At 37.6% G+C, this 18,739-nt stretch overlaps 1 protein-coding gene across 1 annotated transcript in view; it reads left to right on the top strand.

Moving 5' to 3' along the window:
• The window catches only part of PCSK5 (proprotein convertase subtilisin/kexin type 5), a 233,322-nt gene that overhangs the window by 201,808 nt on the left and 12,775 nt on the right, over positions 1-18,739 (top strand). The window contains exons 25-28 of the mRNA XM_056514814.1: positions 4,339-4,381; positions 5,205-5,347; positions 7,229-7,429; positions 18,312-18,395. Coding sequence (XP_056370789.1) covers positions 4,339-4,381; positions 5,205-5,347; positions 7,229-7,429; positions 18,312-18,395 — 471 coding nt within the window. The remainder of the gene's footprint in view (positions 1-4,338; positions 4,382-5,204; positions 5,348-7,228; positions 7,430-18,311; positions 18,396-18,739) is intronic.

The following is an 18,739-nucleotide window of genomic DNA, read 5'->3' as shown; positions in this document are numbered from 1 at the left end:
TGGGTGCCAGTAAACATCATGAAATCTACAAAGTTAAATCCAGTTTCCTCAACAAAAGCAGCTTTTGAAAGACAAAGTCCTGCTGCAAAACAATATTAGGAAGAGGATTTTCTTTATATGATTGCAGAATTTACTTTCCAGCTCTCAATGTAAGTTCATTTACTCACATATTTAGATATCTGCAGGATAGCATTCATATTTTCTCCAGACTTTTGAAACCATAATAAATTTCAGACACCTTCTTCAAACTTTCCTTTTTAGAGAGCCTGTGGCTATAAGCCAACACTCCAAACAAGAGGGAAAAAATAAGGTAAAACTGTAGATTCTGAACCACTTAAAGTAATTATTCGAAGAGAATTTCAGAGTCAATAAAATGCAAGAACATAAAAATCTTCGCTCCTATTTCTTATGTTTAAAATACAACTTGTGGGTTCTCTTCCACTCACCTCACCCAACTTGTGAAAGTAAAACATTTTACCTTATGAATAGTTCTTATGGACCCCTACAGAATATCATCTCCATGCAGCAAAATACAATATATACCAACTTTTGGTCCATCCAAGTTTCTGCAGTGAGCACCATGACATGACTTTTCAACCTTGCACTAGGACTGTTTTCAAAGGCTTACACTGAGAGTAAAGTAACTCCTCAGTAGGGTGCAGAGTGAAAAATGTTCAGCAAAGTTATAACTTTATATATACATAACTTTATATATGTAACTTTATATATGTAACTTTTTATATATATATATATATATATATATATATATATATATATATATACACATACATCTTTATAGATTTTTTTTTTTTATATATAGCTTTTCTCTTTCAAAGATACCTCACAAAAGAAATTAATGCTGAGAAAACCCAAGGAGCCATGTCCCTGGGAATAAAGGTCTGCCAAAGAGGCATTCAGACCCAAGTGTGGCATTCAGCCTCTTTGATTTAGCAAGGTAAAGCTTGAGCCACTCTCAAAGGTCATCCAGAACCTATTTGATTTGGTTGGGTTTGCAAGGTCTGTGTGAAAAACATAAAGCTATAAAGGCTGAAAATGAGGATAAATCATACACAAATAATCAGCAAGGTCCATTATACAGAGTGGAATGGAGGAACACAGAGTTTACAAGGCTGTGGGAGTGAGAAGAAAAGTATTTGGAGAAGATTTAAGGAAGTGTGAGGCAGCTGAAAGAGCAGCACTGTGAACAGACCCAGGTTTACAGATGATTTATCATTACATGATAAATGAGTGAAAACCAATCTGGTTCCCACAACATCCTAAGAAAGAGAAAGGAAACCTTCATTTCTTCAAACCATCTGTGATGATTAATAGCTCTTGGCTTTTAAGACAAAATTATGATAAGGACAGCTTTTTTATCTCAGAGTAAATCTTCTGCAAGAGGTTAGTCTTGCAGAAGGGGTTTTGGATTTGCAGATAATAAGATTTTCAACAAGCTTCTGTGGTGATAACATGCAATCTGTGCAGAAAAAAAATGCCTAGAACTTTTGGAACTGTTCTCTGATTTTCAATCCTGATGGATCAGTATAGGCAGAACATTACATTAGAGCATGTTGTCTTTCCTAGAGTGTAGGTAAAAGAGAATTTCCTTTTGAATTTCCATTGAAGATACAAGGCAGATATTGAAAAAACTTTCTTTCTTTGAATCTTTTTCTTTTTCTGAGAAAGAAAAAACTACTTCCTGTGTAAAATCCAGGCTTGGAAAAAATCACTGGAAAAGCTTAAGATATGAGACCCAACCTTGAGTTCTGGAAGCACAGAATATTCCAAATTTTAGTTTAAACTTTTCCAGAGAAATAGGAGCATGGAAGAAAACCAATGGATCAGGCCAGAAATTTATCTAGCTCAGAAGCCACCAACCAAACATACTTCTAAAATTACATATACACACAAAGCATGTATTTCTACTCTTTCAACAATTTTCAGTTCAGGAGCTTCATGAATCAAAACAGTCAAGAAATGTTACATGCTGAATCTTGCTGGTGGAATTACTGAAGAAAATAATCATTAAAACAAATATAATCTAAACCACCAGCAGACCAGACCTTCTTTCCAGGGAAGTTTACTGCCTTATTGGGGCCCAAAAAAGAAGAGGTTAATAGAGCCTTCAAAATACTGCCTACAATTGTTTCACAGGGGTTCCAGTGATATTTCAAGAAAAAGCTCAAGGTTAATGAAAAGAGATTTCAGGACACTGGGAGGACTGAGCAGCAGATCCTATGCTTTGCTTAGAATAACCCCATGCAGCTGAGAGAACTGGAATTGTTCAGCCTGGAGAAAAGGATGCTCAGGGGAACTTCAGAACTCTCTACAGCTGCATGAAAGGAAAGGGGTTGTAGCCAGAAGAGATTGACCTTCTCTGAGTCAACAAGCTACAGGATGAGATGTGTTTTTTGTCTGCACATGGGGAGGTTTAGATTGGATATTAGGAAGAATTTCTTCACAGAAACGGTGGTTGGACCTAATGGAACTCCCGGGGAGGTGGTAACACTGTCCCTGGAAGTGTTTGTGGAAGACTGGGTATTTGCCATGGACTAGTTGACAGGGTGTTTGGTCAAAAGTTGGACTCTCTGATCTCAGGGGTCTTTTTCTAATTGATTCCATGATTCCCTGATTCGGGAGAGAAGGTTCTCTTCAGTTCTCCCTGAAATGAAGAGCATAGTCTCACAGTATTCTTCCAGGCAAAACTTCCAGCACACAGCTGGGCAAACACATCATGGGATGGGTGAGCAGCTGGCTCGTGGGTCAGGCACAAGGGCTGACAGTGATGGGTGACATCAGACTGGTGACCTGTCACCAGTGGGGCTCCACAGGGCTCCATTCTTGGCCCTGTGCTCTTCAGCATCTTCATAAATGACCTGGAGGGAGGGCTGGAAGGCATGCTAAGCAGATGATACAAAATGGGGAGGAGATGTTGAATTTGTCAAAGGGAGGTTCCTCAGAGAGACCTCAGCAAATTAGACAACTGGGAAATCACCAACCACGTGAAGCTCAACAAGGGAAAGTTCTCCACTGGTGCAGTTCCCCCTTGAGGACTGTGTGCAGTTTGGACACCACAACATAAAAAAGGCATTAGGCTATTAGAGAGTATCCAAAGTAGGGCCACAAGGATGGTGAAGGATCTGGAGGGGAGGCTTTATGAGGAACAACTGAAGTCACTTGTTTTATTCAGGCTGAAGAAGAGGAGACTGGGGGAAGACCTGGCTACTGTCCATAGCTTCTTCATGAGGAGAGAGGAGAGGAGGGTCAGACATCCACCTCCTCCTCTCTGTGGTGACCAGCAACCAGTGGCAGTCCAAGGGAATGGCCTCAGATTTTGTCAGGGAAGGTTTAGGCTGTGTATTACAAAAATGTTCCCCACCCAGAGGGTGGTGGGGCACTGGGACAGGCTCCCCAGGGACGTGATCACAGCACCAAGCCTGACAGAGCTCAGGAGGTGCTTGCACAGCACTGCTGGGCACATGGTGTGACTCTCAGGGGTGGTGCTGAGCAGGGCCAGGAGCTGGACCCAGTGATCCTTGTGGGTCCCCTCCAACTCAGAATATTCTGTGACTCTCTTTAAAAACACATTCACCCAGATTGTTTAGTTTCCTGCCATTCCACTGGTTCTGGGATATTTGTTTGAGGTGAAAGGAATAGTGACTAGAAGATAATAGAGGAAAGGTTCTAAAAAATATTATTCATTTTTGGAGTCAAATACATAATTTTAAGAGTTTTGAAAGTTGCATACTTTTCCTGTTAATTAAACAAATTTTTTGAATGCAAAACTTAGTTTTCTGGTGGGAAAGTTTACCCAAAAGTCTTGCACCACCACCTCTTCCACCATTGCCCCCTCTTCAAGTATAGAAACTGTATTGTCTATCTCAGGATTTTGAAATTTAAACTGATTACTTAGATCTGAAAAGTGTGCTTTTAGAGGTGTCAAAAGCTTTTAACTTATCTTTGCCACAGAAATAGGACGAAATTACTGTTTCAGGTAAGTTGCAGTCTCCTTTTAAAAGTTAATTTGACCCAACTTGAGCCCCTGCAAAGGTCCTGCTTTTCAGATCATCACTTCTAAGGACTTAGCTCCTTCCAGGTATGTGGATTATGCTGAGGACTAAAAAGACACAGGTGAAAAGTACAGTTCAGAATCTGATTGTGAAAGGTTATTCTCCAAATAATTGTGAACAGAGATTCAGGGATAGTGATGTTCTTTTTATGGCTGTAATTGCTTTAGTGTAAGAAATATTAACATAAAATTGGTTTAGCAAAGTTCTTTTTGGCATTCTGGTTTTTACTCTGAAAATTACTTACATAATTTTATATCTTTAATTTCAGATGATCCAAGATTCTGTATAACATGCATTCAAAACTATTATATGTAAGTATAGTTGAATATATATAGCTCTTCATGACTACATATTTTTCTGAAGCAAAAATATGCACTTTACTGCGTAGATCTGTGGTGTATATGTTGTCTCATCCTTTAAATTGCTTGTCTGAGAAAAAGCAAATAGGAAAAAGATTTGGGAAATGTTGGAAAACATTATGTTTCCATTATGTCCCAGCATTATGTTGGAAAACATAGCCAATTATTCAGTACTGAGACCTGTTAAAACTCATGGACTGGTGGGACCTTTGCATATCAGAAGAGAGGAATGTGGAACAGAAAGTGTCAAAAAGTTAAACAGTGCATGTGGATTTGGAACAAATTTGTGTTTAGTATGCTGTGTCTAGTTCTGGTATGTGAAGTTTAGAAGTCTTATAAATGTATGGAGTTTATGCAAAAAGAAAAAAAAATTAATTAAAAGCTAAAATTAAATTGAGAGAAAAGAACATTACTACTTTTCAAAGAGAGCAATGTTGACTATAAACAAAGGTGCTGTGTTATATGTTTTTACAAGCAATCAGCTCTTTACAATCATGATACAATACTTTTTAATGAAGCATATATTCAGCTTTCTTTCAACCTTTAAAAAATAAAATTAAATTAATCATACTTAAGAATCCTGAGATTAGGAAACATGACTTTGCTAACTGAATAAACAACATAACCTCAAATACACTTTGAATCCTCATTATAGGAATAATTTATGTTCATTATGTTAATCATGCTTTATCATTGCCATTCCTAGAAATACAAAGAAAGCAAACTCAGTGGCCTTCAAAAGAAACTTACTAATGATGTCTACTTTATCTTACAGGTATAAGCAGCATTGCTATAAACAGTGTCCAGAAAATACCTACAGAGATGAAAGCTCTTGGCAGTGCAGAGACTGTCCCAGCAACTGTGACAGCTGTGACAAGGATGGGTGTGACTCTTGTCAGGAAGGCTTTTATCTCTCAGGTAAACAAAGTACAAAGAATAGCAAAATACACAAAACAATTTTAGGCTTTTTCGTGAGAAAAATACTCTGGATCCAAACTTTCAAATCCATGAATGTGTTCTATGGCAGACAGTGGAGGCTGAAGGGATTTAGCTGGGTTTTTTTAGCACAATTAGGAATTTGCATTAATATAAGGTGGTTATGTTACCTGGCAGTGCAATTTGGTTCAAAGGGTGTAAATACTTAAATTTCAGCTCTTTAGGGCACATAAAAAAATTTATTTGATTCAGACTTTGTGAAAGAAGGGTTTTTTAATTACAGAAAGACATTTAAATGTTTCCTTATTATTTGCAAGTCCAGTTTTACATTGACTTTCAAACACACTGAAAAAAGCTCAGTTAAAACCACTGAATTCCACACCAGAGTCACACAGCCCTAGGAATCCCCTAGCTTTTTAAAGAAGCCATAAATCAGGCAGGTCTGGTCCAGACACGGTGCCAAAAATGAATTGCAGGAATTCCTGAGGTTATAGTATTCTCTTGCCCTGGCTGTTGAAAGTGTCCTGTAGTGGCATCACACTCATGGAAAACTCTGTGGTCACAACCAGGGTCAGCTGTGGGCCTATGAGTTTTTTAATTGAAATTAATCAAAAAACAAAAAGCCATACGTGCTACAACTTCCAGAGGTTTTGATGAGGAATGCGAAACTTAAATCTGAACCAGATTTAAACCAGAGTTTAACTTTATACTCAGCAGAAACTGGAGATACTATAAATTTGCATACGCCTAAAATTTGCATGAATCTAAAAATCTTAGGGGCTTCTAGTCTATAATTATTCATTGAGACAGTATAATTGTTAGGATTCAATCACAAAACTTTTATCCAGGCATGGATTCCCATTAGATTTGTATGTACATTGATTATTGTATGTATATTGATTAAAGCCATGTTAGAGGCAAATTTAAATGCAGATTTGGTTTAAAGTTTTTAAAGTTTTTCATATGCAATACTGAACTGAACTTAGATTTGATGCTAAAAATTATGGGTTTTGTCCTGGTTTGAAGGACAATAAAGGCAGAAGCTTCTCTTTGAAACGGAGAATGTCAACCCCCTCCCTCTAAATAATAATAATTTTGAAATTAAGGGGCTCTCTGGCAAAGATATGGGAATTAGGAATAACAGTTCTTTACCAGGAAAATTAAAATAGAAATACAGTATTGCAAACAACAATCCCAAGAACACTGACAGAGTCAGAATACACCCTGACACCCTGTCAGTCAGTCAGGGTGTTGGCACAGTCCCATTCAATGGTGGCTGCTCCTCCTGCAGTGGCAGATGTGGTTCAGCTGGAGCAGTGCTCCTGTAGAAGGTGCAGTTTTCCTCTGAAGGTCCAGGGATGATGTGGAAAGGTCTGGCTTTCCTCTGGAATCCAGTGGAAAGATGGTACCTTGGTGTCCAAAATCTCAGTTTTTATCTAGGTAGGAAAGGCTTGGCTCCTCCCCCTGGCTGGAGCATCTCCCAGTGGGATGATGGAATTTTATCAGTCATGCAGTGGGACTGAATGGGCCAGCAGCAGATGATATCTTCCTGGCGGGAGGATGGGTTGTGGAAAGGATAAAGATGCTTGCCCCAGCTGGTTTAAAGGGCCCATTAACAGATGGTAAGTGCCACAGAGAAAGGGTCACTGCCCCACCCGGTTTTAACAGAAGAATACCCACAGAAAAAATGTGAATCAACATCCTATGAATCAACAGATAGAATATTCATTTCTGGCCACATCCTGTATTGCAACCCAACACATTTTTTACAGCTGCAAAATTGTTTAATGTGGGTTTTTTCCTTAAGCAATTTCTGCCGGAGGCGGAGGGATGCACGGTGCTTCCAGGCTGTTTCTGTTGCAGATGGCTCCTGTGTGGATGAGTGTGGAGATGGCTTCTTTGCTGATGGCAGCTCCAGAGAATGCGAGCCCTGCCACAGGAGCTGTGCAGCCTGTGCTGGGCACAGCTACAGGAGCTGCACTGCCTGCAGGCTCGGCTTCCAGCTCTCCCACGGGCAGTGCCTGAAACCGAGAAATTCTCTGCCAGCTGGGAAGTTCTGGAGTCGTAAGTTGAAAACAGATCTTGCAGTCTTTTCTGTTCCTCTGAAGACTACTACAACATTTTAAAAGGTCTTGCAGATTGCTTGAAAATGCACTTTTGTAATTTTGAAAATATATTGAGTAAGCCCATTGATTCCACAAACTGAAGTTCATTTTCCTGCAAATATTATAACATCTTGATGCAATGTAGGTGTTTCTTAACTATTTTATCTGAATAAATATTAAAAATATAATTGACAAAAAAGATAAAAATATGAAATATATAAAAGATGTGTAATAGATTAAGGTACTGGGGGTTCCTTATCTAAACTAAACATGGGTGCCTTGTAGATAAGGTTTTAGACCAGCTTTATGGCTATTTGTTCCCTCCAGAGAAGTCAATATAAGCTGGAGGAAATAGAAAATAATAGTGTACAACTACATGTGTGTGTGATTTCCTTTCTCTGTATAGATATGAACTGCTTTTTGAGAGACCAAATAGGGGCTGTAGGGCTACATTCTGACATTCTGGCCCTACGCCATTCTGGCCCACAACCTTCACAAAATAATTACCTTTTTCTTGGTGGTCTCATCCATAGCATGTGGGAAACAAATCTCTGTTCCAAGAAAGCTCCCAAAAATCCTGAAGCTATTTGAAATGAAAATGCCTTTATTTAGAGATGTTCAGAGGGACACTGTAATAAATTAAAATAACATTTTCCTTCCTATCCATCTTCAAAAGCAACTCAGTACTGTCACAAGCTTCCTATTAAAATTTTTAAATAAAGAGGGCCTATATAGACTATTTGTCATTCCCATTATGTCAATATATAAAGAACAATTGAATGTTTATGTTACAAAATGAAACTGGGAAAAAAGGGGACTTTCAAATTTTATAATGGAAGAGTAGCAGAATCCATTATAAAGCTTAGGATCACTAGGAATCTTTAAGAAGACATGAAAAGTATCTCACAGGGATGTTTGCTGAGTGGAGCAAAAGACCAGATTACAAGCTGTATTTTTGAATCAAGTAAACATATTCTTCTGGTTCCTGTGTCTTCTCTTGAATCAAACACATCCAAGAACTACAATCCTTTGATCAATGTGACCTTGTATTAGAAACTAGAATGCAGTAATTAATACTTTCAGAAAAAAATATTGACCATTTCAATTAATTACCTATCTGTTGGAGAAATGAGAAATGATAGATCAAAAGGAATAATCTTTTGTCACTTCAAAAAAAATCAGAGAGACATAAAAATGAGAATATTAATAGAAAGTTGAACTCCCTCATGCATTTCTTCACGTTTAATCCACAGAAGCAAGTTTGGTTTTTTTTCAATTTAAGACTATATCTACATCAGTGCCATGAAAAGTGTGATGAAAAGATCACATCTGTAGACTGGTCTATCTATTGATTATCTCTTTCTCACACTGTTAAACACAGTGACTTCTGAACTTCTTTCTTTTGAGCAGACAACTGATGCAGTTCTGCATAAATGAACACTCCTGTCCTGTGAAACTTCTTCCTCCCCACCTTTCATTTAATTTGTCTTTCCTTCCAGTAGTAGAAGTACATCTGGCTTAGGGGCATTCCAGACTGAGAGATACATCTCACTGGGAGCTGTGCTGGCTGGAGCATTGGTGACAGCTCCAAAGACACAGGATTCCTGCTGCAGGTGGTGGTGGGACCCCAGGGAGCACAGCTGGTGGCTCCTCTTGGGCAGACCTCCAGGACTCTCAGGGTGCTGCTGCACCGTGTAACTGCTGGGAAGGTGATGCAGGTGAAGCTGGGGATGTCCTGAGCCTTTTTCCTCCAGGCTGCCAAACAGAAGTGACCTTCAAGTCAAAATGTAATGAAGTTGCCAGTGTGTTTATTGGAGTTGCATCCTTTAGTAATTACATTTATTGACAGTTTCTGAAGTTGTTAATTCAGATACTCTAGGCTGAGATGGTTCACATAAAAATGATTTTCATTGTTTAAAGAGCAACACTACCTGAATGGTTGATTTTTGCTTAAAATAACACTCACTCATTTCTTTTGATTATTTTATTCAAGGGGCAGATGTCAGCTGAGTCCAGATTTCCAGCTGTAATGTCTATACTGGAAATTCTTGTTGCATGCTAAAGGTCCTTAACAAAAGTATAGGATTCAGGAAGGCAGGACAAAAACACATTTATCTCTAGCAGTGCATCACACTGCTAGGGCTGCTCCTGGTTAGAGACTGCAATACACTTTCCACCCTGACAACATTTTAATACACAGGGATCATTTCAAAAGGCAAAAGAGAAAGCACACCAAACAAAAAAAACTTTCTGCGTTTCACAATCTGTAACAATTATTTTCTTCATTATCTAAAGCTTTCTGAAAAGCAATAAAATGTAAGGGATGCAGTCACTATCAGTGTCTACATAATTCTGTAGGATTAATACAACAATGGATAAAAAGAAAACCTATCTCTGCTCCTTGAAATTTACTATCAGTGAGTATTCTGGCTCTCATACCTGTACAGGAAATGTCCCAGGGTCAAGATCAAATCATCCCTTTTCAACTTATTTATTTTAAGCATATCTCTATGTCCTCCTTCTTTTCCATATATGCATATATACATAAATACATATATACATATATATACAAAATATATACAGATATACAGAGAAAATAATTTTTCTTTTCTACTTGAGGGAAAAACTGAAGCATCTTTCCAAGTCTTTTCACCAGATACTCTGGACAAATGTATCTGGGAATCTTTTATCCCTTTTACTTTTTTTTTGTTATTGTTGTTTTTTAAATTTTTTTATGTACTCTTTGATTTTATCCTGAGTTATTTTTTCTTACCAAAATACAAGGACTTTCCACCTCGTGTTTTCAAACTCATTTTCTAGGAGTGGCCTGTCACAAGCATGACAGGCATGGTCAAAGTAGCTTGTACAGGCTACAGGGGATATTATAACAGTTTCATGGTTTTTCATCAGGCCAACATGGGCAAGGCTGTGGCTGTCACATCTTGCCTGGCTGTTCATCAGTATAAGCTTCTTGCACTGCATCCTCAGCATCCTCAAGAGATTTACCTTAGTGCAGCACCATGGTAGAGCTGCTTCTGATCTTCAGCAGCCTGAATTAAAGGATCTGGTTTGAAAATACAGACAGGTGGTTATTAGTCCTACCATTTTGGGGCATTGAGCTGGGTCTGGGGAGATGGGTATTAAATAAGTGACTTTGCCACGGGAGTGAAGGCAGAGAGCACCAAATGCATCCTCAGCTCATGGAGTGCTCAACATGGCTGCAGGAAGACCACAGGACTAGGAAGATAGACAAAATTTCTGCATCTAATAGTTTACATCAGTTTTTACTCTGTTACTCTTCCATTTCCTCATGTTCTTTAGAAATGTACTAATTTAGAGTTGAGGTATTAGACTTTGAATTGTATTACCAACAATGAAACCATTTCTCTTTGGCTCTTCCAGCCACAGGAATCCAGAGGATTCCACTGTGGGTTTAGTGAGTATGTTGACATACCATGTTGAACAATGTGACTTTTAGGGAACATTCTTGTTTTGCTGGTTCCAAGGCTAACATAACTTAAAGGGCAGTACATCCAAACCTTCCATGGAGAAAACAACTCAGGGCCTTACTTTCTTTGAGAGCTGAAAGTCCATTCAGGTTAGAATTAAAACCATTCTGAATGTGGAATACACTTCCATTTTCTATCATGTTCAAGGTTTCACTTCTTTTTTCTATGTGAGGATAAGTTAAAGATCTGTCCCACAATTTTTTATGAGTAAGCACTCCAGCATCCGAAACATTCTATTATAAAACCTATTTAAAATTTTATTTACTTTGCTGGTATATTGTGTTAAGCAAATTGTTCAACTGGTATTGGGAATCCCTAAAAGGTCATATTCAGGTCTGAAATAAAGCAACATAATTATGTCTGTTATTCAGGCTTTTAAAAAGACAAGGCAAGCCAAGAAAGGAAGAAAGGAAAAAAAACCCAAGAACTGAACTCTAGGTTTCTAGCATGAAATATCTATATTTTATCTCATGTACCAGATGATGAATTTGGAAGCCAGAAAACACATTAGTATAAGCTTAATTTGCCAAGTGAGTGCATGGCCCCTTTTAACTGGATCAGATATTTTGCAAATTACAATGAGGTCTTTGTTTTGCCATACCACTAAGAGGCTGTACCCTGAAAAATAGTCATTCCTTGGATTAATATGCCACACTATAATGAAAATTAAAAATGGGAAAAAGTAGGTATGGAATGAGATTTATTTCTAATGATGGAACATGTTTTCTTTACATACAGATAAATAGCAGCAATTAACTTTTACATACCATCCCCAATAACAACAGCAACATCCCACAAGCAGCACTAACCAAATGCATCTTCCTTTTCCTAAATACAGAGCAAAATAAAATCAGAAAAAATGTACTGGTTGGGAGAAAACAATAATTCAGGCTTTAAAAGGACCTTAATGCAGCTCTGCATATATACATATAAAGGTTACAGAATATAGGAAAGGAAAAGAAAAGGAATGGGCTGTGCAGAAGACAGGAGAGAAATCAGAACTAGGGGGGAATGGGTCACAGTCTTTTAAACATGAATATGTTATGGCACCTATAGGGCAGAATTACAGTGCCATGGGAAGAGGTAGAGGACCATTATAATTACCATTCATATGTAAAAATTTCAGATTTCTAGAAGCAAGAATAAATGATCCATTATCAAATATGATCTTATGCATGGTAATTTCATATTCTGGTTATTTGCTTGTAAAATAATATAGTCGTTACAAGATAACTAAATTGATAATTAATGGATGTTGGGGAGTGTAATTTGCTTCCCTGCACTCCTACAGTTTCTTTAAACTTACAGTTCACATAAGCCTTCATGATGGGAGAGGTCTAGAAATTTATTACATAAGTTTTTCATTTTCAATACATTTTACTATATTTATATAATTGCTATTACCTCATGGACACATGTAATCTGTTTTGGATTTTTTTATTCTTGATTGTATTAGTTTTGCAAGAACAGTGCCATGCACAGAATAAAAGCCAAAAAACTAAGCCACACTTCAATTGGAACACATACAAATCAGAAATTACTACACAGATAAAAGCCAGACAGGTCACCTTCTAAAAGGAATACCATCCCATAAGAAACAGCACTTCATTCCCTTCTGCATCCCTCCCTACAGTAATTTTACCACCATTATTCCAATAACCAAATATATTGTAAATATAAAATCCTTTCAGAAATTAACATCTAGGAGCTAAGAATATTACAAATGTACACAGACACCTACTTTGATAGCAACTAAACCTACAAGGTTTTAAATCCCTCTTTACTCACAGAAAAACAAGAATACATGAGATTTAAACTGAAGGAAATAAACAATCTTTTACTGGTTTGAACAGTTCTGATTGCACTACCTGGCCCAAAAATCCATTCTCCAAAGGGAACAGGTAGAGAGAGTAAGGTGGACAGCACAAGGGAGATGAGAAACCAGGAAGAGCTCTTATAGCACCACTGTGGTTCTGAATGAAATTAAGGAGGGACTGTTAGGTGATTCAAATGCTTTTGTACTCCAAGGCATGATTCTTTATATACAGCATATCTCAGCTCACATGTCCTTGGGCTTTGTAGAGGGTTTCAGCTTCTTATTTTTTAAATAAACTTCATATTTTCCAGAACAAGTGGTGAGCATGTGAAGAAGACCACACTGGTTTCTGTATGAACACATGATTTTCACCCTGCTTGTTTTTGAGGACTCATTTAATTTTTCTCTAAAAAGAGATTGAAAAATGTTGGGAGTTCAAATGAAGATGAATGAAGCAAAAATAAAGGAAATATGAAGATGTGTTAACTGGAAATAAAATTTCACTCATTTTTTCCTTAATTTTTAATTAACATCTTACAGTGATGTTTCACGAAAATCTGCCATTGTCTCACTCATGATTCACAACCTTTTCCTCTTTTCTGAGAAAAGAGAATCTGAAAAAAATATTTCCCAGTCTTTGAGCACCCTTCCAGTTTTATAGTCCCTTGAATAGGCTGAATGGACTGCATCTTCAAAGTTGCAGTAAAATTTAGCTCAAGAAATAATGAAATTCAGTTTTTCAGATTCTATAAAAGAATGAAAGAGACTTAGCTGAGTCAAAGATGTTACTCATTCTGATGAGAATAAAGATGGTCTTGACTCGGATTCTGAGCCAAGTATTAATAGAGGACTTTTGAAAATAAAAAATGTATGTTGAATTTTTTTTAAAGAATATAAGTTTAAGGATAAAAACAACTTAGTAGTTCTCCAAAGATCATTCATTTTGATACACACTCAAGCCATTTAAGGGAAAGGAAAATGTAACCCAACAGCTTAAATCCAGTAATTTTCAAGCTTTCCATTTGCAATCAGTCCAAAGACCAAAGAAGTACATGTTGCATGACCATTTCTTCAGACTTGTAAGGTTATTTTTTGGAAGTATCCTACATTTAAGGTGAAGGAAACTTACATTTAAGAAGTTCATATTATTCTAAATATGAGAGGTTATTTCAGTTTTTTAGTAAATGAAAGCCACAGTCACAAGAAAAACTTATTTTACCTGTCCAGATTTATTTTTTTAAAAAACAATATTTACAAATTTATTCTGTCAATATTTAAATTGAGAACTTCCAATACTTGTATTTGACTGGAAGCTAAATGTTGTTTCTGTTGTCAGCAGAAGCCTAATTGCTTGTGTGCATTTCCCTCTGGTGGTAACAAGTAACTATTAGCAAAACCAGGATATACTGCAAAAGGGAAACAGAAATAAAAACTAGTTCACACAAAAAATCTTTGTTTTGCATTGTAAGGCCTCAAACATTTAGAAAGAATGAGCTCCTTTAAATATTCTTCAGCAATAGTAAACAACTTCTCTGTTAACTTCACCTGATTTTCAATCAAAAACAGCAAAAGAGATCTGCAAAAATAAAGTTAGGATAATACAAAACCTTATAACAGTCAGCTTTTCTGGAATATTTCTTATATTCTTACAGTCAGCTTTAAGTACACTTCATAATGTTTTGTTAAATACTGAAGAGTAATGAAAAATGTGAAGCTAAGGAGCAGCATCTCTAAAAAAGGAGGATTTACACTGACAGTTCATGGAGTAACACTCTTTATTAATGTCAATAAGGTCATGCCAGTGACAGCATCTGACTGAAAAAATGCATTCAAAGTAATACACAGACAAGCTCTAATCCCCAGTGAAATGTTTGGCCTGCAGAGAACATGATTCTAACCCAACAGGCATCCCTGTGGGGAGAAGACAGGTTCAGCCCATTGACTGATCCCAGCAGCTGTGATGGACTCCTCCCTACCTCTTCCCCCATTGTCAACTTATTTTTGTACTATTTCTCTGTGTTTAGGTGCAGCTTGAGTGACTGTAGTCATGCATTCCCTTGTTAGTGAGTGGTGTTAAACTCTCTCACTTTGCTTTTAAAGATACAGCTGTATCTGGAGAAATTTTATGTTGTGCTAGCTGCCAAGAAAAGTAACAACAGCACAGGCTTTCATTATTCTGTACAAGTAGTATTCACAAGAAATCCTGGTAAAGAGTGACTAACCATGTCCTTGCTGAACCACCTAAGTTAAACACCCAGGTTGTGGTTTGCTGTGCTCTCCGTGGATCCTTAAATTGAGACTTTTTTACTTCAGGGAGTTTTTGAGGCTTCTTAGCTAATGGTGGTGTCAGATCTGGTTATTACATGTTATTATGGACCGTCCCCAGTCACATTAAATGTGGACCTCACTTCTCTCATTCATATTCTCTTATTCATACCTTTATTATTATCCTCTTTTCTTCCCCTGTGGTATGATATGCATATAACACACTTTTCATCTGCTTAGTGTAATGGCCATCATTTCTCCTTGTGGGAAAGGCTGCATTTAAGTTTAATGCTCTCTTTCCATGTCTTTATACTTGAAGCATTTGGTTCCATGGTTTTCATTCAAAATTTCAGTATTCTAAACTATCTTGCCATAGCAGTCAGAACCAGTGATTTTAGTGATATGCTGCATTTTGCTCATCATTACTGTCATCAATCAACTTACAGAAATCATACATATTTAACTGGCAGGATGAGATGGGTGTGCTAAATTAGGTGCATAGCTCAACCTGCAAGTAAATTTTGGTTTTGTCTTTATTTTCTATTTTCAGCAAAAGCACAAGGCTTCTGTGTATTGTCCATTGATCCATAATTAATTTTTCATTAGACATACATTTAGCCATTGTTGTAATTTGCTGGTATCAAAATACAGAGCTGCATGCTGGGCATGTGGTCACGTTGCACAGCAGACTTTTTTCTGTTAGGTATGATGCTCCAATGTCCTTTATACATGATGGCTCTGCAAAGAGTAATCAAAATTTGTTTTTCCACAGTCATAAGTAGTCCATTTGACACTCATTAGGCTCCCTTTGGAGGGAAGCAGCAGGCAGTAGTACCTTTGGGGAGAAATAAGTGTTATTCTCAAACCTTGATAAGTTAGAGATGGGCAATCAGCAACTGTACAAATTTTAATTTGGGCAAGTGTTGGATTAGTTTCTTGCACAGACTAAGGAACAAGAGGCTGAAGAGGAGTGCTGTGGAAAGAGACCTGGGTGCTCTGATCAATGGCAAGCTGAATGTGAGTGATCAGTGTGCCCTGGCAGCCAGGAGGGCCAAGTGTGTGCTGGGATGCTTTAGGCTCAGCACAGACAACTGGTCAAAGAAGGGATTGACCTGCTCTTCTCCAGCTGATGCAGCCTCAGTTTGAGAACTCTGTGAGGATTTGGGAACCACAATGTGCAAAAGACAATAAGCTATTAGAGAACATCCAAAGGTGGGCCATGAAGATGGTGAAGGGTCTGGAAGAGAAACTTTACTTCCTTTGCAGGAAGAGACTGATGTCACCTAGGTTTGCTCAGCTTGTAGTAGAGGAGACTTCATTGTGGTTTTCAACATTCTCAGAAGGAGAAGTGGAGCAGCAGGTATGGATCTCTTCACTCTTGTGATCTGTAACAAGACTCAAGAAAAAGGCATGAAGCTTAATCAGGAGGTTTACACTGGACACCAGGAAAGATTCTTCACCTGGAGGGTGATTGAGTACTGGAACATGCTCTGCAGGAAAACAGACACAGCACCAAACCTGATGAAATCCAAGAAACATTTGGACAAAGCTCTCAGCTTATGGGGCGCTCTGCACAGGGACAGGTGTTGGACTTTGATGGTCCTGGTGGTCCTCCAAAGCAACATATTCATATTCTGTCTCCTTCTGACTCAGAACCTTTAGGTCACAGGGTAATGGTGTACTACAACAATTTTGTTCAAAATGTCCATGAAATACCTCATTAAACCGAGTCCCCAAATGTGCATATTTTCTAGATCTTTCTGTTTGCAATATATTAGTATAACATACTTGTATTTGGGGTTGGAGAACTACACCGAAGTTAAGATTATTGGGATAATTATAAAATCAATAACATTATTATTGTTCACATTTGTGATGAGTAGTCCAGAACAAAGCCTTAGTAAATGTGACGAAAACATTAATATTTTCCTTTAATATAACTTGTAACTTAATTTGTAAAAGTTTAGATTTGCCAATTTCACTATACTAGTTTTCTGCTGTGAGAAAGGATTAGGAGCAAAAGCAAGACAGGCCTAAAACTTAAAGGGTGTAAAGAAAAACTTTATTAGCAACATAAAAAAATAATAAATTCAGAATAAATAAAATAATAAAAATAATAAAAATAATAAAAATAATAAAAATAATAAAAAAAATAAAAATAATAAAAATAATAAATTCAGACCACCCCTCCACCCCTCTCCCACAACTTTCTTCTCCTTCTTAATAACAACATAAAAACTTCAGTCAGTTATCAACTTAAAAAATGTTTTCCAGTTCACTCTAGGGAGAGGAGTCTTCCCATCTTCAGCCATAGAGTTTTTTTCCACAGGAAGAAAAAACAATTCTTTAATGGCGTCACTTTCTGATCTTCACAGCTTTCCCAGAGCTGCGGTTCATGGGCATGTTAAACACATGGGGTATTTACTTTTAAGAATGAACTGTTCAAAAAGCAATTCTCTTCATCTCTCTTTTTCTTTGTTCATACTTCATCCCCAGGAACAGAGATCCCCTTTTTCCCTCAGGGCAAAGGATTCCCAGGACAGGTGCTTTTGCTCAATGATTTATCAAATTGAACACACCAAACCCCCATGTCTTTTTCAAGGTTTACAGGAATTTTTAGTGTAGTTCAGTCCATCCCTATAGCTTACAAAAGGATTTTCAGCCTAAATCCATGGCATCTCCTCATTCTCCTTCCATCTGGACACTGACTCCTGCTTCACTGACTTTGGTGCATCCTCTCTGTTCTTTTCGCTCTCATGGGAGATTGAAGGGATTGAAGGTCTGCAAGTCTTATCTGAGATTGGAAGGGTTAAAATCTCACATGGAAGATGCAAAGGCTGGGCCACAAAGGCATTACCTGCACTCCTGCTGGGAAAGGGCCATTCCCAGGGGTTGCTTGGTTCAAAATGTGAATTTACTGAGGCAGCCCAAATCCTCCAGTTGGTTTCCCAGGCTCTCAACACCCAACTTAGGCTTCAGTTGGTCCCATCAACTCAGAGGTAGTTTTTAAGGAGAAAATTTCCGTGGCTGCTCTTTTTTCTAAATGCCAATTAATGCCAAACCAGCACACCATTTAGGAGAGAGAAGTCAAGAATAGTCATTAAGTTCTTCAACTTTATGAATTCCAAAAATTCACAGAGATGCATTTTCAAAACACCTTAGGAAAACCCATACAAAGTGTGCCTTCTAAAGGGAGAAGAAATTAAGAAAACAAGATGGTAAAAAATGAACTTTTTTCCCTTTAATCCCAGATGGAAATAGAAAATTGCTGTCCTGTGACTCTTCATGCATGACCTGTGACAAATCTGCTGATGTGTGTACTTCATGTCCAGAAGGTAACATTTCAGCTTCCTCGGATAAGTTTGCAAGCAACTATAATAATTTGTATCCTACATGCTTCCAGAGAATATTTTTGTCAGTGGTCATGACAAAGTCCCTTAACAGCCTAAAGGGCAACCAGACAATCAACAGCTGAATTCAGGCAACAAGGCATGCCCTTGGCAATATGGGTTAAAATATTGTCAGGTTGATAGTGTTCCTTTTCTTTCCCTTCACTTAAAATTTGTAGGTATGATACAGGAATAACTGAATAAGGGTTTCTTCAGCGATTAGATACATACTAGATTATCCTGATGATTCCTTCAAACTGTAGTGTCTGAGCAAAATATTTTGGGAAATG

The sequence above is a fragment of the Oenanthe melanoleuca genome, chromosome Z (genome assembly GCF_029582105.1).
Source record: "Oenanthe melanoleuca isolate GR-GAL-2019-014 chromosome Z, OMel1.0, whole genome shotgun sequence".
NCBI classification, from domain to species: Eukaryota; Metazoa; Chordata; class Aves; order Passeriformes; family Muscicapidae; genus Oenanthe; species Oenanthe melanoleuca.
Note: the sequence above shows the minus strand (reverse complement) of the source record. Positions and strands in the feature narration are given on the sequence as shown.